Source organism: Hyla sarda, chromosome 2, assembly GCF_029499605.1.
Source record: "Hyla sarda isolate aHylSar1 chromosome 2, aHylSar1.hap1, whole genome shotgun sequence".
In the NCBI taxonomy this organism is placed as follows: Eukaryota; Metazoa; Chordata; class Amphibia; order Anura; family Hylidae; genus Hyla; species Hyla sarda.
Genome location: NC_079190.1, coordinates 83,549,540 through 83,570,036, shown reverse-complemented (window position 1 = coordinate 83,570,036; position 20,497 = coordinate 83,549,540). Strand labels below are relative to the sequence as shown.

Genomic DNA, 20,497 nt, shown 5'->3' with positions numbered 1-20,497 from the left:
CTCCTCCTCACACGTTGGCGCCATTCCTTACATGACGTCACCAAAGAGTTTCCCGCTGCCCCAATCGCAAGTTGCAGGGGCGTGTCTGGCTGGTGGCGGGAAGTTTTCGGGGTCAGCATTGTAGGGGTTCCGGAAGAGTCCCGTTACCGAATCCAGCCGAGGGTCCCGGATCAGGAGGTCATCCCCGGGCTCCGCAGCTGCCATGGATAACTTCCAGAAGGTGGAGAAGATCGGGGAGGGCACGTACGGGGTCGTGTACAAAGCTCGGAACCGACTGACCGGGGAGGTGGTGGCGCTGAAGAAGATCCGCCTGGACACGTGAGTGTGGGGGACTACAAATAGCAGCATGCCTGAGGAGACTGTCCTACCAGTTACAGGTGTCCGGTCATGGTGGACACAGCTGGGGTGTGGGGCTTGTAGTGGTCACTGGATACTTTGGGTTATGTTCACATAGTGCAGTACAGGAGATGGGGATAATAGTCTTATTGTGAGAGAGGTTTTGTTCCTTATTTATCTACATAAGGTACAGTAATGGGCTCTGGATGCCATGTATATGTCAGTAAAGTTATGCCAACATATACTGTGGCGGGCCCATTCACTTTAACCCAGTGGTCTCAAACTGTGGCCCTCCAGATGTTGCAAAACTACAACTCCCAGCATGCCCGGACAGCCAACGGCTGTCCGGGCATGCTGGGAGTTGTAGTTTTGCAACCACATGTTTGTTTTTATTTATTTTTTATTCAAACTTTTATTGGAAGGGATTAAATCATCTTTATTCACTTTTCTTTTCTTCCACTTTTTTTTTAGCAATGTTATAGCTCCCTTAGGGACCTATAACACTGCACACACTGATCTTTTACATTGATCAGTGGTTTCTCCTAGGAAACCATTGATCAATGATTCTGCCGCTTGACTTCTCATGTCTGGATCTCAGGCACTGAGCAGTCATTCGGCGATCAGACACCAGGAGGCAGGTAGGGATCCTTTGGCTGTCTCACAGCTATTCGAGATGCCGCAATTTCGCCGCAGCGATCCTGAACAGCCTCCTGAGCTAGCTGGCAACGTTTTAGTTTCATTTTAGATGCAGCGTTCAACTTGAATGCTGCGTCTAAAGGGTTAATAGCGCGCAGTACCGCGATCAGTGCTGTGTGCTATTAGCCACGGGTCCCGGATATTGTAAGAGGCCGGGACCAACCTGCTATGACCCCGCGTTCTAGAACGTGAGCGGACTCATAACTTACCGGTACGTCATGGGTCCTGTAGGGGTTAATGGTGGGCATCAGCCCGGTCACTTATGTCCGCCCTTACCGCCAGGTCCTCGGCTGCTGCGAGGGATCCGCTATGCATGAAGCGAGTGCAGCTCCTACCGTGCGGACGTAAATGTACATCCTGGTGTGTTAAGTAACAGGGCACCAAGACCTACATTTACGTCCAATGTCATTAAGGGGTTAATGAACTTGAATTAATCCTTCACTCTCCACAGGATAGGGCACTGCTGGGACCCCACTGATCCTCCTGAGAATGGAGGAAAACTCCCTCCAAACGCAGCATGGCACACATTAGGGGTGTGAATCGCCAAGAATTTGGCGATTCGATTCGAATCGCGATACCAGTGTGGCGATTCGATATATCCCGATATATCGCGATACCGTCTAGGTGACGATACATCGCGATATATCCCGATATATCGCCCACCTGGGAGCATTCATAGATCCCAATAGACGCCGCTGTCAACTTTGACAGCGGCGATCTAGTACTCCGGTGCTCACTTTTCTCATGTTATCCCGTCCGGGCTGCAAAATAAAATAAAACGCACTTTATCTTACCTGCCAACGAGCCCGCGGAGCTCCGGTACAGTCCGGTACAGGTGTTCGGTCCCCGGGCTGTATTCTTCTTACTTCCTGTTAGTCCGGCACGTCACATGGAGCTTCAGCCTATCACCAGCGGAGGCGGGACATCGCTGCGGCCGGTGATAGGCTGAAGCTCCATGTGACGTGCCGGACTAACAGGAAGTAAGAAGAATACAGCCCGGGGACCCAACACCTGTACCGGAGCTCCGGGGGCTCGTTGGCAGGTAAGAGAAAGTGTGTTTTATTTTGCAGCCTGGATAGGATAAAATGAGAAAAGTGCGCACCGGATACTCCTTTAATAGCCAGCCGCGGCGATTGCCGCATGCTGGCTATTAGCGGCGGCCCCCGGCTACTGAAATCAGCCGGGGGTCGCATAGTACGGAGTGGGCACGAGTCGGAGCCCGCTCCATAGCCGTGTCAGATCCGGCCTGCCCGGCTCCACAAATGTGGAACTTTTATCTCCTGATTCCCAGGACAGGACATGCTGTTCCAGGCGTCCGCAGATAAAAATTCCACATCCCTAAAAGAATCGATTCAAAAATATTTTGAATCGATTCTGTATCGGCAAATGAAAAATCGCGAGAATCGATTTTTTCTTACATCCCTAGCACACATGCACTTAGAACCCAGTCCATTCATTATGGGGCTCACAAACATTGCCAAGGGCTGAGCTCCGGGACGTTTGGGCGCAACATAGAAAATTAACAGTCGCAAATACAAAGTGGCAACAATCATCCTCTTCTCCAATGATTAGTCCAGTCCAGTAATCCAGTGTTTCCCAACTAAGGTGCCTCCAGCTGTTGCAAAACTACAACTCCCAGTATGCCCTGACAGCCGAAGGCTGTCCGGGCATGCTGGGAGTTGTAGTTTTGCAACAGCTGGAGGCACCTTAGTTGGGAAACACTGGAGTAATCACACAAAATGTCGTGTGTTGACCAAATTATGTGTAAAGGTGCATTCACACTGCATTATAACAGTCTATTAAACACACAGGCCCACATTTATCATTGTAGGTGTAAGTGAAGCATTTTTTACACCTTTTTTGGGTGCTGGTAATATGTAGGAGCGCCAAATTTATTAAATGGTCACAGAGCATTTGATAAATTTTGTGCAGGTCACATTTTCTGAAATTTCTCTCTTCACATACACCAAAAAGCTAAGCTAAGTCTAGGCTGGTGTAGTTTTAGAGACTTTTCAGTGGCTTTGCGCCTTTTTTGTGCCTTTTTACAAAAAGGCGCAGTTCATAAAACCCTTCTATATCACATGTGTTGTCAAAATCAGTGGATTGCAACTCAATCAGCAGAAATGTGTAAACCAAAAGGCACAAATAAACCCTGCTTGCACCTTTTGTGCCTTTTGCAGACACAAAAAACAGTCTAAAGACAATGATAAATGTCGGCCATATGGTTTATTAGAAAAAAGTGTATATGTAAATAATGACATGAAAAGCAGAGGCTGCTGTATGGGGTACACAATCTATGTCCTGTTGGCATTATTTAAAAAATGGATCCAACTAATGTTGGTCGCATTTGAGATAAGAGAAATCTATTTGGTACGTTGGGTTAATACGGTATATCAGTTCCATAGATATCCATGTGCATTAGCCTGAGATGTGTATTGCTCTGTCTTTATAACCTGTCCCTATCTAAAATAATAAGGGCTGGGCGGTATACCAGTTCATACCGAATACCGGTCCCTCACGATATGAATTTTGCCCATACCGCAATACCAGCCGCAGCGCGCTGTCCCCACATCGGGGAACTAATCATATTTGACCCGCGAGCGCTATTCTGCTCCCCCACCCCATATGAATTATCAGCTGCGCTGTCCCCACATCTGTTCCCACATCATGTCACCCGCGTGCGCTCCTCTGCTCATCCTCATACGATTTGCGGGCCGCTAGCGCTAGAAATCTGTACTACAAATAACGCTGCAAAAATAAACAAAACAAACTTTAACTTACCTTCCAAAGTGGTCCCTCCGCTGCTGTCCTTGGGATGGGAATGTCATAGAGCCGTCAGCCTATCACTAGCCGCAGCGATGTCCAGCCTCGGCCGCTGATAGGCTGAGCGCGCTGTCATGTATGCTCTTTACATGGCAGTGGGCTCAGCCTATCACCGGCCGCAGCGATGTCCCGCCCCGGCCAGTGATAGGCTGGTGGCTCTGTGACTTTCCCGTCCCAAGGAAACTGCAAGAGGACCACAGCGCAGGACAGTGAAGATGGTAACAGAGCAACGGGGGAACGTAGGCATTTTAGTTAAAGTTTATTTTTACGTTATTTGTAATACAGATTTCTAGCGCTGGCGGCCCGCAACTCATAGGAGGATGAGCAGAGGAGTGCACGCGGGTGACATGATGTGGGGACAGCGCAGCTGATGATTGTGAGGGGGGGGGGGTGTTGGGAGAGAAGCGGCGCCAAGGTCACATGGGGGGGCGGGGGGGAATACCATTAAATACCGTGAAACCGCCATCACTTCAAAAAAAAATTTTTAGATACCACATTTGCATATATAAAACTTTTAGATCATTTTTTATTAATTTTTTTAAAAATAAAATGTGACAAAAAAACTGCATTTTTGGACTTTTTTTTTTTTATTTTCACCGTACGGGATCATTAACATTATATTTTGATAGGACATTTACGCACGCGGCGATACAAAATATGTTTATTAAAAATGTTTTTTTATTGGGGAATTTTCCCTTTTTTTTTTCTTTTTTTTTTTTACATTTTTCAACTTTTTATTTTTACACTTTTTAGGTCCCCATAGGGGACTATCTATAGCAATCCTTTGCAAATACTGTGCAGTGCTATGTATAGGACACAGCACTGCTCAGTATTATCGGTGATCTTCTGCTCTGCTCGATCTCAGACCAGAGCAGAAGACCCCTGGAGATGTCCGGAGCCAGGTGAGGGGACCTCCGGCCGCCATGCTGGACGATCGGATCGCCGCGGCAGCACTGCTGGCGATACGATCATCCATTCAGAGTACCGCAATGCCACAGATGCCGTGATCTGTATTGATCACGGTATCTGAGGGGTTAATGGCAGACATCGCGGTTGTCGGCCATTACGGGCGGGTCCCCGGCAGCTGCTAGCAGCCGGAACCTGCCGTGTATGACTCGAGCACCGTTCCGATGCTCACGGTCATACACAGGGCGTAAATGTACGTCCTGGGGCGGGAAGTCCCGCCAAACCAGGACGTACATTTACGTTCGTGGTCGTTAAGGGGGTACTCCAGATTATAAATAAAAAAAATAAAAAAAATTATGTAGTCTATATGCTCTGGCTGCCACCTCTCTTCTTTGTCCTCGAGCCCCAGTCTTCTTACTGGTTTTACAGCCCAACACAGAACCCTGCGGATCAGCTATTCTCCAGCAGTGATGTCTCTCCTTGGCCAGTGATAGGCCGGGCAGAAAGGTCATGTGACAGGCCGGGGCACCAGGGAGATGGTCGAAGTAGAAAGTCAATGCTTGAGAACTCAGTTTAGTAAAAATGTGATAGCTATGTCCCTAAGAATGGGGAAAGATGTGTAACCATAGTAATGCCCACATCCCTCATAGGTAGCTGGGTGTCGTCCATGTGGTTTATGTTAGGGAAATAAATGTTCCAAACCTAAACCCTCCATATGGAGTGTACTCTGATGTGGTATGTTTGTGCTGAATCGCGCAGTGTCCTGCACTAGTGTCCATTTATAATGTCTGGTCATCAGCTGAGTCTTTCCTATGTACAGTAGATATTATTTTTTTTTGTATTTGTCTCCATAAGATGGAAAAAATGCGAAGCAAAACTGCTTCATGTACAGTATGTTCTTCATGGACAGATGTTCCAGCAGCGGACTGGGTCATTCACTTGCAAATAACAGAGGTCACTCCCAGCATGCAATGTGCCTGGCTGCTCTAGAGCTGTGGGGGTCCTTTGTTCCTGGTTTCCTTCCTTCTTTACTACAAGTCTTTTATTTGTTAGCTAATGCTCTTCCCATTACAAGGCATGTTAATTTCTTCTTGTATTGCTAATGGGCTTTTGCTGGTGCTTCCTAATGTAGTCTGAAATGTACCTGCAGGAGTGGAAATGTGATAGGAGGGTTTTCTCTGGGGGTCTGCACCATCTTGGTGCTCACAGGATATATGGAGGTTTTACACCCAGTTTACACTGAGGAGGATTTGGTGCAAGATTTCAGAACAAGTACAAAGCTGTATACTTCTTCTTTCAAATGTATCAAAAAAATCATATCCCGGTATCTTCACTACATTTTAGATGCTGTGGAGGAGTGTGCTTTATTTGTAACCCCTTCCCCTGATAGGCCTTTGGCCAGTATTATACTACTAATTATTATTTATTTATTTTTTTACCTTTTTTAAATGTTTCACTTGTTCCACAAGGGAACCTACAGCGCTGGTATAATACACTACACTGGTATACTAGTGCAGTGTGTTCTGCCTGTCAGCATAATTCTGACAGGCAGTGTACCTGGCTATGCTGCACAACAGGACTGGGTAGACAGAACCCCATGTTATTTGACTGTGGCATGTGAAGGGTTAAACTACCCAGCTATCAAACATAAAGCCAAGCTCCTGCGGTCCCTACACAGGAGAGCCATGCTTCCTTATTGTAGCTCCACCGTGAAAACATAACTGTGCAAGAATACTTAAAGGGGTACTCCGGCGCTTAGACATCTTATCCCCTATCCAAAGGATGTCACGCCCCCTCCCATAGGCTTGCATTGAGGGGCGGAGCGTGTATTCACACAGGGACGGAGGCGTGACATCACACGCTGCCGGCCCTGTGGTCGCCGGTAATGAAACCCGGAGCGAACATGCTCCGGGGACTGATTTTAACTGGGGTGCTGCGTGCAAGATCACGGGGGTCCCCAGCAGCGGGACCCCCGCGATCAGACATCTTATCCCCTATCCTTTGGATAGGGGATAAGATGTCTAAGCGCCGGAGTACCCCTTTAATTTAGTGAGGATACGTATTGTTCGGTTCTGCATACGCCCTACTATTAACTATTTTGTTACAGAAGTGTCATTTATAGTTCGCTTTGAGTGGTATTTGCAAACAGATTACACAGTACAGAATATATAACATGACGCTGTACTGAGGTAATAATATTCACTTGTAATATTTTCTCTCCTAGGGAGACAGAAGGGGTACCAAGCACAGCCATCAGAGAAATCTCACTTCTCAAGGAACTAAACCATCCCAACATAGTCAAGTCAGTGTATCTATGAATTTTAGTGTATTTCTTTGTCTTGATTTTATGCTATTATGCTAATATTATTCATACTTATCTCTCTCACAGGCTACTAGATGTCATTCACACAGAGAACAAGCTATATCTGGTCTTTGAGTTTCTTAACCAAGATCTGAAGAAATTTATGGACAGCTCGAATATTACAGGGATCCCATTGGCTCTTGTTAAAGTGAGTTCAAGTATTGACAAGCAGTCTAACGTTTAGTATAGCTGACACATGTTTAATAAGACTTTAGAAAAAAAATTGTCACTCCAGTTGGTGTGATGTGCTCAAATGTTTATTATAAATGTCACAGCGCATTGGCCATGCTCTCATGTTCAAATGAGTTATATTTGGGGCTACACCCTACTCTATGCTGTACAGGGCATGGAATCCATGTAAAGCTCACAATGGCATAGCTATTCTGAAAATCATATATGTGAAAAAACTGACCTGTATTTTGGGAAGAGGACACATTAGCATGTACCTGGTACAGAGTTATTACCCCACTGACAAAAATTAGCCGTTTTATAAGCATTCTTTTGATGTGTACAGGATGTCTTAGAACCTTAACTGGTTGCCGTCTAAGGATGAGACGGCAACCACTGTATGGCGTGGGCTCCCGATTCGATCTCGCACCATCCCTGCCGGCTCCCAGCTGATTCCTGTAGCTGAGGGCATGCCGTTAATAGCCGACATGCGGCGATCGCCGCTGCAGGTTATTAACCATTTAGATCGCTGCTGTCAAAGCTGACAGCGGGGTCTAAAGGGACCTTTTACCAGTCCCTGGTGGTCCAGTGGGGTAGAATAGGAGGTCAGAATATGACAATATTAAATATGCAAATTTTTGGTTCATAGAGAGAGAGGGGAAAAAAATATAAATATATATATATATCTCAATTAGGTAACCTTGTAACCATATGGACCTACAGAATAAAGATAAGGTATCATCATTTTTACAGAGAATTGCACTGTGTAGAATTGGAAGCCCTCAAAATGAAATGATTGTAATTACAAAGTAAAATTGGCGCAAAAAACAAGCCCTCATATGGGTCTGTGGTGGAAAATTGAAAGCGTTAGGATTTTTAGAAGGGGAGGAGGCAAAATGAAAAATGTCCCATTCCTTAAGGGGTTAAATCAAACCAGTAACAAAAAAAAACATTCTATGAATGTTTTACACTGTTCAGTGATTTGTCATTAAAGTGTCTTTCACTTTCTATAGTCCATTATGTGCATGAACAAGACTGTGAGAGAAGTATTTAACCGAGGGCTTCTCCAGCCACGTTTTGGCCATTGGTGGACAGACCAATCACAGCTCCTTTTTATTTATTTGTTTTTTTAAAGTGCATTTTAAGTGTCTATGCAGCTACTGTGTCACTGCATCATTAGGCTAATTTGCAGTCTAAGGGTGATTATTGGCCTTTTTGTGTAAGTGGCCCAGCAATCATCTGAAGAATGAGCAAATGGCATGTAATAGGCTTGGTAAACAAGCCCTCCAGCACAAATGGAGGCTCTATAATACTCATCTTAGGCTATGTTCACACGGGAGAATGTCCGCACAGAAAAATTCAGTGCAGACATTGACAGAGGAGCGCTGGCAGAACATGATGTCGTTAGGACCACTCACAAATATGCCATCTCATAGATGGCAATGCATTTCTGTGCAGACTCTGGAATCGTCTGCACGATCTATGTGACTTCTAAAAGTGTTTTTTTTTTTTTTTTTTTGGGGGGGATGGTAATTCTAGAGAAGCATATGGTATTGACATAAAACTGTATGGGTCCTTTCACATTGCCAGCTATCAGCGCTGATTGATAATTGATTAATAGTATGGCTGTTCACTCAAAATTGACTCTAAGGGCTTCTGTTCGACTGTTCCATCATTGTCGAATACATCCCCTGTTCACATAGGTTGAGCCGCAGATAAATGATTTATACGTCTGCTCTTGGCAATAATCAGCCTATTGTCTAAAAGGCCCTTTTAACTTTTGCTATTCAAATTTTTATTTTTGCCTGAGAACTAAATCTGTCCCATGTACCTTTTCAGAGTTATCTGTTCCAGCTTTTGCAAGGTTTGGCTTTCTGCCACTCACATCGCGTCTTGCATCGTGACTTAAAGCCACAAAATTTACTTATTAACTCTGATGGAGCGATCAAGCTTGCAGACTTTGGGTTGGCTCGAGCGTTTGGTGTGCCAGTTAGAACCTATACCCATGAGGTAAGAAGATTCATGTTTGATCTGTATCATAATAGTAATTCCTCTATTTTTAAAACACTGACATATTCTGCAGCGCTGTACAGAGCTTGCATTACTCATATCCCTGTCCCCAGCGAAGATCTAAAGTCTAAATTAAATGGTATGTTTTGGAGTGTTGCCCCTGGTTGGGATACAGATGTAGCCCTTGTTGCCCTTGATTGGGATTTGAATCCAGAACCCCAATGCTGCAAGGCAACAGTTTAAACCATTGAGCGATGAACGACTATACTTTATATATTGCAGCCGGTCATATGTTTTGTTTCCTTTAGGTGGTCACACTGTGGTACAGAGCACCAGAAATTCTTCTTGGCTGTAAATACTACTCCACAGCTGTAGATATTTGGAGCCTCGGCTGCATCTTTGCAGAAATGGTATGTTGGTAGAATAATAAGTCATGTGTTTAGTAATTTGTAACATTAATAAATATTATTCACATGTATCTGCTGTCACTTGTCGCACTCTCGAAGACCTAGTGGAGTTAAATTAAATCATTTTGATCCAAGATGTAAGTTTGAGACAATATGGCACCGGTCCTATCAGAACCTCTGATTTATCAGTACAAATAGCACGACACGTGACGTCATAAAATTCGGCTCCTTAGGATGCAATGCAATAATTGAGTAATAAAGTGTAACTTTTTGGCTAAATCAGGAAGGATTATGAGAAGAGAGTTGCCATAATGGAAAAAAAAATCATGTAAGGGTAAGGTCACATCTGTGTTGTAGCTCCGTTGCAGGGTCAGCTCATGAATAAATAAAACTGAGCTGGATGGTTCATTGCATAATAGACACTACCTTATCCTTAAGGATCTCATTGTCTTTGAATGGATTCCGTCTGGTGTCCGTTTACTTTCAGGATTTGAGGAAAGAAAAAATTGCTGCTTGCGATATCTATTTTATTTCTTCATTCATGTCCCATTATTTTGCTTGGTTCTGAGTTCCCTAAACGGAGTTCTTACACAGATGTCAGCATAGCTTAATCTGCAAAGGAAAAGGAACAAGCCATTGAAGTACAAAACATTGCAGATCACTAGGGTCCTATGCAATCTTTAACAGTTTACTACCTGCTGCATAGGCAGACAAACCTTTTTTCACAGTTCTGTATTTTACATGGGTTTTATCAATGTGTCCCCAGTGTGATTTCAGCACTGCATCTTTGGCATATGACAGTGGTTGATCCTATTTAACAAGGTACAAATCATAATGTTAATATTGTCCAGTCATCTGAGATACAGATCTTATACAGAAAATGGTCTTTGTGTGTTTCGCATGGTGTGACTAGAATGTGGCTGGTACACGATAGTCATGACCCTCTACTTCCTCTCCCTAAGGGTAGAATAGACTGATGATAATGAATAACCATTCTTACTAGGCTCTGCTGATATAAGAATGCTCCTCAAGGCAGGATGAAGTGATGCAGTTTTCCCTAAACTTTGAAATGTATTGAAAAGCATGTGATTGGTGTCTAGTTTTACTGAACAGTGTGAGAGTCTAATGGGATTAATGTTTAGTGAAACTATGCCTCTGCTGGGAACCACATTGTAGGGGGGGAGGGGAGAGGGGATATCTTTGTAGTATGACATGCATAATAAAACTGGGGGCACACATGAAGATATGCGCCCACAAAAGTTATTTAGATGCTGTCACAGAACACTAATAAAGTTTTGTAGGTGAACTTTCATTTGTGCAGTGGAGGAAATCTAAGCGCACGTTTAGGTGAATGTACACTCTTAGGGTAGGGTCACATGCAGCGCATCGTATTTCACATTGCAAATGTGCCGACACCAGTAACTGAAACAAGAAGGGAGATTTATCAAGGGATTTAGAATTTTTTTTATTTATTTATTTTTTGCTTACAAAAGTCGCTCGTGCCCCTAAGTTTTTGTGGGTAAGCAAAAAGTACCAATCGGCCCTACCTAAGCAGTTTTCACTTTGCAGTGGTTGGGAATTTATTAAGTGTGAAAGTTGCACATAGGGAAAAAAAATATGCAAACTCCTTAAAGTCGCAAGTGTAAGCCAGGTCAGGTTGCAACTGTGACTTTTTGCGCAGCTCCTCCCCCGGCCATCCACCCACCCGCATCTACTGCCCACCCGATAGTTATTGCAGGACTACAACTCCCAGCATGCCCTTACAGTGAGGACATGCTGGAAGTTATAGTTCCAACAGCTGGCGGGCGGGTAGCCGGAGAGCAGAGCCAGCCAACAGGAATATGAAATTACGGTACTGTAATGTAATATTTCCTGGAAGGACCTGTGATTGGCCCGGAAGGCCTGGACAATCACAGCTGCCAGTGGGAAATGTGAAGTTACAGTGCCATAAGTTCATTTTCCCTACTTGGAAGCCAGGGAGCGAAGCACAATGCTGCCAGCTTCCCTGGCTTCCCCGTCACCCGCCCGTGCCACGTGACTACAACTCCCAGCACGCCCTTACAGTAAGGACTTGCTGGGAGTTGTAGTTGTGCATGGCGGATGGAAGATGTGCGGGCGGGTGAAGATGTCCTTGGCTTGTTACTGGAAAGAGCTGGTACCAACAGTCCTGGAGCATCAAAAATGGCGCTTCTGGGCCTAGGCGGTAACAGGCTGATGTTATATAGGCTGGGGAGGGCCAGTAAAAATGGTCCTCGCCCACCCTGGTAACGTCAGGCGCTGGTTGGTTGGTATCTGGCTGAGAATAAAAATAGGGGGATCCTATGCTCTCCTTTTTTTTCTTATTTATTTATGCAAAATGTGTGTGGTTCCCAATATTTTCATTTTCAGCCAGATACCAACCAAGCAGCTACAGCCTGACGTCACCAGGGTGGGCGAGGACCAATTGTTACTGGCACTTCCCAGCCTAAATAACGCCAGCCTGTTACCGCCTAGGTCCAGGAGCGCCACTTTTGATGCTCCAGGCCAGTTGGTACCGGCTCTTCCCAGTACCCCTGTGGCAGTGGGTACCGGGGTAATGATTGGAGGTTAGCGCTAGCTGATTTTGGGGCTAATGCTAAGCCCCGGCTTAGTAATGGACGCATTCCATAAGAAAGCTTCCACTACTAGCCTGTAAAGTAAACTTAAAAAAAAATCACAACACGTTTAAAAATAACTTTCGTTCCGAAACCAATCCACCCCTCCTCCCCCCCCAAGCCCTCGTTAACCATTTTATTAATATTGAACCAAAAAACGCTTGTCATCGTAGTCCACTGAATCCGAAGTAGTCCTCTGCATACACTGATCTGTAATGAGAAGAAAAAACAAAAACGGGTTAGTTCATTTAAGGGGGGGAAAAAAGTGGTTAAAGGGGTTCTCTGGCGCTTAGACATCTTACCTCCTTTGGATAGGGGATAAGATGTCGAAGCGTCGGAGTACCCCTTTAAAAAACAATTAAAATTCTAATTTTTTTCACAGCTACGACTTGAGGTGGGTTACAAAGTGGTGTTCTGATGTCAGTTATTGGTTTTTGCTTGTGTGTGCTAAAAAAATGGTATTCAATAGATTTTTTATTTGGATTATTTGAGCCAAATTTATCAACCCCCTGTGATAGTATGATAAATGTCACACAATAAGCAAAACCCAAGTAAAACCGAGTACATAACTCGCTTACCAAAACAAAGATAAATGTCCCTCAAGCTCCCTACTGCGGCCGGCTAGCCCTGTGTCTGCTCGTAGCAAATCTGCAGCAGGAAATCCGCTGCCACGAGTAGCCACACCCGGCAGCAGCAGGGAGCTTGCTCTAGTCACTGGCGTCAGTGCATCTGCAGCAGGAAATATTCTCCAGATGCGCTACATGTGACCCTACAGTCGTCTGAGTACCGTGTGCATGCATCGCTGCTCACTACTGTACAGGAGCAGGGAGTCAGGAGATACCTGCACCTTCATCTCCGTGTAAGAATTACCTTTTATCAACACTGTATGCAAAGTGTTGCACGCGAAAATTCAGGTTGATTTTTATTTTTATTCCTAGATAACACGAAGAGCTTTGTTCCCAGGGGACTCTGAGATTGATCAGCTGTTCCGTATTTTCCGAACACTGGGAACTCCTGATGAAACTACATGGCCAGGAGTAACGTCTATGCCAGACTATAAATCCACATTTCCAAAATGGGCTCGGCAAGAGTTTAGCAAGGTGGTACCACCACTGGATGAAGATGGCAGAGATCTTTTGGCTGTAAGTACCTAAAGTGTGAAGTTAGGGTAGTTGTCTCTTGACATGTTTTGCTGTAGAATTTAAGGCTATGTTCACACTGCCTATTTTGTATATACCGCACTAAGTGAAGTTCCATGCAAAAGCCCTTTTCTGATGAAAGGGACTTGTAAATGGAACTTCACTGAGTTTGGTACGGTTGCCTTGGCAGCTGCACCGCCTGGAATGACCTTGGATCAAAGAATTGCATTTTGATGTTAGATGACAAAAAAAAAATCTAACATTATATAAAATCACTGCGGTACCGTATATACTAGAGTATGTGCCGAGGCCCCTAATTTCACCCCAAAAACCCAGGAAAAGTTATTGACTTGACTATAAGCCTAGGGTGGAAAATGCAAAAAGAACATGAAGCGCAAACGTATAAAGAAACTATTCGTAATTAGTCCTAGTAGCACAAAAACCTTTTAAGCTAATAGACACTACAAAAAAACAGATACAACCATTCAAAAATGAATATCAGTAATTTATTTTTATTTAAAAAATGCAAAAATACATTTAGTAAATGTTTGGCCTTTTTTATTTTTATTTTACACCTTTTTATTATTCTAATCTTAATCTTAAGATTCTTAATTTGAGTGCAGGCGCGTTTACTACTTTAAGCGTCTTAGCCACTGTATGAGGTTTCACCCCATAGACGTGCAGTCATGCATTATTTAAGTAGAAACAATGGAGTTAAAACTTCCAGCTTAAATCTCAGAATGGTCACATGTGACTCAAGTTGTTCAACAAACCTGTGCGTGGTACTATACATCACATGGTATAAATGGGTACTTAGCCCAATAACGATGGACAATGTTCATGTTAACTGGCTTGTGACATTTGTTACAAACTCCTGTGTGATTAAGTTTACACAGTGAACTACATGCAATCGCATTACACTTTTCAGCCCTAGCTTTCAAGGGACAAACCCTTTTTTTACACCGGCAATTTTTTTTTCTTTTTAAAAGGAACCGTTTATTTTACCACATAATGGTTCTGATTTACTAAGAGAGTTGTGTAGTTTTCTTTGTAGGTTTTAATTCCCTACAAGTATTCTACAGTATTTTCTTATGTTTCCCTACATTTTTGCACGTTTCCCTACAGTTTCCTTTTTTTTTTTTTTTTTTTTTTTTTTTTTTTTTTTTTTATACACATGCTCTGATCTGTAGGGTTTTCCTCAGCTCAAATCAACCACATTTTCTGCGGAAAACCTTTCTTTTTTTTTTTTTTTTTAAATGTTGGACACACACCCTTCCGGTGACCACGCCCCTTTTTTAGGGTTTTCTCAGTAAAATGGAGAGTTGGTTGGGTTTTTTCAATTCTGACACAGATAGAATTTGTGGCGCATAACCTGACAAAACATGTCGGGTTTACAGTAGTAAATCAGGGCCGATGTGTTGAGAAACAAAAGAAAAGTATTTGGTGTTTAAGAGAATATGCAATGCTGCTATTTATTTATTTTTTTGATAACAATAAACTAAATTTATTTAAGGTCACCGGCGGATCTGCAGCGTAAAATAAGCTGTGGATCCGTTACACATGACCCTACCCTTCCAGGATTTTGTGACCAGAAAAACAGCAGTTATAAAAGTTAAAGGGGTTTTCCAGGAAAACTTTATCTCTCTCTCTATCTCCCTATCCTTTCAGTACTTATGAGCTGCTGAAGTTGAGTTGTTCTTTTCTGTCTGTGTTCTCTGACACCTGTTTCGGGAACTGTCCAGAGTAGAAACAAATCTCCATAGCATATCTCTTCTACTCTGTGCAGTTCCTGAGACAAGCAGAGATGTCAGCAGAGAGCACTGTTGCCAGACAGAAAAGAAAAACTCGACTTCAGCAGCTGATAATTATTGGAAGGATTAAGATTTTTTTTTAATAGAAGTAATTTACAAATTCGTTTAACTTTCTGGAGCCAGTTGATATAAAAAAAAAAAAAACTCCTGGTATACCCCTTTAAGAGCATAAAATACTCAGTGCTAGATGTTGAAGGAAATCTGTCAGCTATAATTCTGACACTGTTAGCACAAGAGGACACATGGTACCTTTCATGTATCTGTCTGTGCTTCTATAATGTAGAAAAAATGCTTTTATTCTCTGGTGCCAAGAGAATGCCAGCATTGTATATCCTCTCTGGTGTTCCCAAGCGTCTGAGGTGCTAAGGGGTGAAATACCTCCATGCTCCCCCCCCCCCCCCCCCCCCCCCCCATACCATGCTTTTCCCTGCTTGAATGATGAACTTGGAAGCTGAGTCCTGTTTCCAAATCTCACATGAGCACAATTAGAATGCACAGTGCAGCAATAAGATTTGAATACAGGGCTTGGCTTCCAGACGTCAATCAGGAATAGAAGTTAGGAGGTGTTTATCTCCAGCCTGTTATGGTCTTGGGAACGCCTCTGACATCTGAAAAGCATTTGTCTACATAATGATATCTCTCTGTGCTATGAAAGGTACCATGTGCCTCCTTGCATTACCAGGGATCACTTGAACAGTACACTGCAGTTCTCCTAGACAGCTCTCCTAGTACATTCTGCTAAAGGCAGGGTGTACTAGAATTACTAAATGTGTAGAGCCGAGGTTCTCTTGTGCCTCGGGGAGTGGTGACCCTGAGGTGCCGAAACTCATTGGGTGTTAAAGCTGACTGAGAGAACACACTGCACCATACTATTCACCTTTTGGCACTCACCCTTGGTATCCTGGCCTTCTGGCTAGGATCAGGGAAATAGATTTTATAGATATGCCCAGATGACCGGGCAGTATATCTGCACTCATTCACTTATTATTTTTGTATGTCACTGCGCCACTTTTACGTGTTTGTTTGTACACAGGATCTGTTGGGATGTGGTAGCCCTTCTGGGTGTCCCTCCTGGCAATCTAGGGTAGGTGTGTGTGTGGCCATATGGTTCCTCACCGCCCTGCAACCCCTGGGCATCTTGACTTCGGTCGAGATGCCATCAGTATACGTGTCCTCGGCTAATACCCTGGTTAACGCCTAGGTTGAAGCCAGGAGCATTTGTGGCCCCTTAGTAGCTTCGGTGAAAAGGGGCATGGAACCTGGATCCTTGCAGGGGCCTTTTTGGCCCGGAGGTGAAGGGTAGGTTTGTTTTGGGGGGGGGGCCTCTCTCCTGTTGGAGAAGGGCTTAGCGATAGACGCATCCTTTGTGCACGTTTTTTTTAGTGACACGTTTGCACTTTTTCTTGCACTTTGAGTGATAGAGAGCACTTGCCTCTGCTTTAAAAAAAAACAAACAAAATGGCCAGGTTTGGGGCCTTCCCTATTATCCTGGCTGCCCACATACCACCCAAATACCTCAGGTTTACAGTTATAACATAGCCAACTTCACATGCTTATGTAGTGTCAGGAAGGAAACAAAGGCTGCTTCTTAAAGTAAAATGAGGACTGCAAATTGTCCTGTTAAGATTTTAAACCACAATATTTTGTGTACAGCAGCGTTTCCCAATCAGGGCTCCTCCGGCTGTTGCAAAACTACAACTTCCAGCATGCCCGGACAGCCAACGGCTGTCCGGGCATGCTGGGAGTTGTAGTTTTGCAACAGCTGGAGGCGCCCTGGTTGGGAAACACTGGTGTAGAGTAGAGATGAGCGAACTTACAGTAAATTCGATTCGTCACGAACTCCTCGGCTCGGCAGTTGATGCCTTTTCCTGCATAAATTAGTTCAGGTGCTCCGGTGGGCAGGTAAAGGTGGATACAGTCCTAGGAGACTCTTTCCTAGGACTGTATCCACCTTTTCCAGCCCACCGGAGCACCTGAAGGCTGAACTAATTTACGCAGGATAAGGCATCAACTGCCGAGCCGAGAAGTTCGTGACGAATCGAATTTACTGTAAGTTCGCTCATCTCTAGTGTAGAGTATACAGTTTCTGCATTCATAATCCATTTCTTTTTTTTTTTTTTCAGCAAATGCTCCAGTATGATTCCAACAAGAGGATCTCTGCCAAGGCCGCCTTAACGCATGCCTTCTTCCGTGATGTCAGCAGACCCCTTCCACATCTCAACTAGCCTGGTTCTGAGGAAAGGAGTGTCTTTATATGTGATGGCACAGCAGAGCAATGTAAAATAGGACTCTAAGCTTCAAGAATGATAGAACATGTATCATACCTTCCTATTTATTACTATGGCTTTTTAGTGTGCCGTCCAAACAGGTTTTTATAAATGTCCTTTTACAGATGACTGCTCATGTTTTATATCCTATTTTTGATAGTAAAACAGCCATAGATGTACCACATATGGATCGTCTCCTGTTATCCAGTTAAATGACAGTACATGATATGTACAATAACAACAACTTTCTTGTACTTTACCAGTTTGATCCTGCAGTGTAGATAAAGTTTATAAACCCTGGAGAATAATTGGGATCTCGATGCCACACAACCAATTCTGCCTGGAGAACAGCGTCTACATTGTGAACAGAAGGTGTTCTGCATTGAGGATGAACAGGACCTTTCACAGAGTGCTTGATGGAATTCCTTGTTTTCTAGATTTCGACGTTTGGAACTATAAACAAAGACATCAGCAGAAACTTTTCTTTCCCTATGCACCTGTCAGGAGCTACAAGTGGTTCATTTATGGAAGTCTCAGCTGGACATAAAGAATGGGACTGTACCATTTTGTGCAGCGTTGGTCATTTCTGTAGTCCCAACAAACAGAAGTATGTACAGAACTTTACTTCTTAAAGGGGTTGTACATAATTGGAAAAACATGGCTGCTTTTGTTCAGATGCAGCACAACAGCTTTCGACGTGGTGTATGTGGTAGAGCTATGCTACAATACAAACCATAAATGGGTGTGACACTGTATTTGGGACACAGCAGCCATGGTTTTCCGATCCTGCACAACCACTTAGCTCGTTGCACAAATTGTAAAATATCGTATAAAACTCAAGTCTGCACCTTGTTTCGTGTTAATCAGTTTTTATGTATTAAAGGGGTTATCCAGGAAAAAAAAAAAACTTTTATATCAACTGGCTCCAGAAACTTAAACAGATTTGTAAATTACTTCTATTAAAAAAATCTTAATCCTTTCAGTACTTATGAGCTGCTGAAGCGGAGTTGTTCTTTTCTGTCTAAGTGCTCTCTGATGACACCTGTCTCGGGAACTGTCCAGAGAAGAAGCAAATCTCCATAGCAAACCTCTTCTACTCTGTGCAGTTCCCGAGACAAGCAGAGATGTCAGCAGAGAGCACTGTTGCCAGACAGAAAAGAACAACTCAACTTCAGCAGCTGATGATTATTGGAAGGATTTACAAATCTGTTTAACTTTTTGGTGCCAGTTGATATATAAAAAATTTTTTTCCTGGAATACCCCTTTTATGTTTTAATGTAGTTGGTATGTTTTTAGTATATATTTGCTTGTTAAGTTGGCTAATTAAAATATTTTATTTAACCCCTTGGCTTTTTTTTCTGAATGATCAAATGCTCTAAATAAGGCCTTGTCACTTTGCTTCCCTGTGTCAGTGTAAAGTGACAGGTTTGCAGGAATAACAGCGGTCCTTGTGTAAATTACCCATTAAGTTTCTCATAAGAAGGTATGTGCCCTGTAGATTATTTGTACAGAAATCCGAACACTGGTTGAGGAATCATGTTTAGTGTACTTGTCATTGTTTGTCCCACAGTACATAATTGATGACAGACCCCTTGCTGTTTTGGCCCTCCATCTGCTGAGACCCACACTAGCTTTTCTGAGGAATTGGACTAGACAAGCATTTCCAAGGGACATCAAGTTGATTGCCACATCTAAATAAATAAAGAATTCCCAGCAGCTCAGTCGGTTGATCGGGGCCACCGTGGTTAAATCTGACCTCTGTCACTTTAAGCATTAATAACCCTGAGTTGCTTTAACCTCTTAAGGACGCAGGGCGTATGGATACGCCCTGCATCCCGAGTCCTTAAGGACGCAGGGCGTATCCATACGCCCGTGGGAATTCCGGCCCCCACCGCTAGCCGGTTGGGGACCGGAGCCGGATGCCTGCTGAAATCGTTCAGCAGGCATCCTGGCATATCGCCCAGGGGGGTCATTATGCCCCCCCATGTCGGCGATCGCCGCAGATCGCTGGACAATTCAGTCCAGCGATCTGCGGCGATTCCGGGTCAATCGGGTCTCCAGTGACCCGATGACCCGGAATTACTGGCTGTTCGGGGCCGTCTCTGACGGCCCCGAACAGCCAGAGCCTGCAGGGGTGAGGTGGCACTGATGCCACCTCACGATCGCCCTGATTCGTCGGCCGGATTACCGGCCGACCAATCAGGGCGCCTGCTGCGGGCGTCACTCCCGCACCCGCTCCGCCCCTCTTCCGGAGGACGTGAGCGGGTGCGGGAAGACGACCCCGGGTGCTGGGGACCCCGATCCCCGGCGTCCATGTTGGGATCGGGGCCCCAGGAGCGACGGCGGCGGCGAGGGACAGTCTGCGATGAAGCAACAGCAGGAGGTGAGTGACAGCCTCCTGCTGTTGCTTAGCAACAGCTCCCAGCATGCAAAAAGGGCATGCTGGGAGCTGTAGTTATGCAACAGCAGGAGGCAGACCACCACAACTCCCAGCATTCCCTTATGGGCATGCTGGGACTTATGGTTTTGCAACAGCTGGAGGCACATTATTTCTATGGAAAAGTGTACCTTCAACTGTTGTATAACTACAACTCCCAGCTTGCACAAACAGCTAAAGTGCATGCTGGGAGTTGTAGTGGTGCATCTGCTGGTTGCATAACTACAACTCCCAGCATGCCCGTTTGCTGTCGGTGACTGCTGAGAGTTGTAGTTTTGCAACAGCTGAAGGCACACTGGTTGTGAAACTTAGAGTTTTTTTTTTTACCTAACTCAGTGTTTCACGACCGGTGTGCCTCCAGCAGTTGCAAACTACAACTCCCAGCAGTCACCTTACACCATGCACCGTACATGCTGGGAGTTGTAGTTTTGCAACAGCTGGAGGCACACTGGTTTTGAAACACTGAGTAAGGTCACAAACTCCGTGATACATAACCAGTGTG

At 44.4% G+C, this 20,497-nt stretch overlaps 2 protein-coding genes across 3 annotated transcripts in view; one reads left to right on the top strand and one right to left on the bottom strand.

Annotated features, from left to right (window-relative positions):
* The window catches only part of PMEL (premelanosome protein), a 29,150-nt gene extending 29,059 nt beyond the window's left edge, over nucleotides 1-91 (bottom strand). Inside the window, exon 1 of the mRNA XM_056562345.1 lies at nucleotides 32-91. The gene's annotated coding sequence lies outside the window, so the exon portion shown is untranslated. The remainder of the gene's footprint in view (nucleotides 1-31) is intronic.
* On the top strand, nucleotides 60-18,889 carry CDK2 (cyclin dependent kinase 2). Of its 2 annotated transcripts, XR_008889626.1 has the most exons (8): nucleotides 60-318; nucleotides 6,986-7,063; nucleotides 7,151-7,271; nucleotides 9,131-9,301; nucleotides 9,610-9,711; nucleotides 13,280-13,483; nucleotides 17,415-17,568; nucleotides 17,822-18,889. XR_008889626.1 is itself a non-coding variant. In XM_056562348.1 (7 exons), the coding sequence occupies exons 1-7, from the start codon at nucleotides 203-205 to the stop codon at nucleotides 17,514-17,516; spliced, it is 894 nt and encodes a 297-aa protein (XP_056418323.1). In that variant the 5' UTR covers nucleotides 60-202; the 3' UTR covers nucleotides 17,517-18,889. The 2 variants fall into 2 exon arrangements, 1 of the variants encoding a protein (XP_056418323.1); XM_056562348.1 differs by having other exon boundaries at nucleotides 17,415-18,889.
* Nucleotides 18,890-20,497: the final 1,608 nt, after the last annotated feature.

What these genes read in the sequence shown, in the direction of transcription:
- CDK2 (XM_056562348.1), top strand. Translation starts at nt 203, where the DNA reads ATGGATAACTTCCAGAAGGTGGAGAAGATCGGGGAGGGCACGTACGGG. An exon ending in AAGAAGATCCGCCTGGACAC is followed by an intron (nt 319 to 6,985) that starts GTGAGTGTGGGG and finishes TTTCTCTCCTAG; the next exon opens with GGAGACAGAAGGGGTACCAA. An exon ending in TTAGAACCTATACCCATGAG is followed by an intron (nt 9,302 to 9,609) that starts GTAAGAAGATTC and finishes TGTTTCCTTTAG; the next exon opens with GTGGTCACACTGTGGTACAG.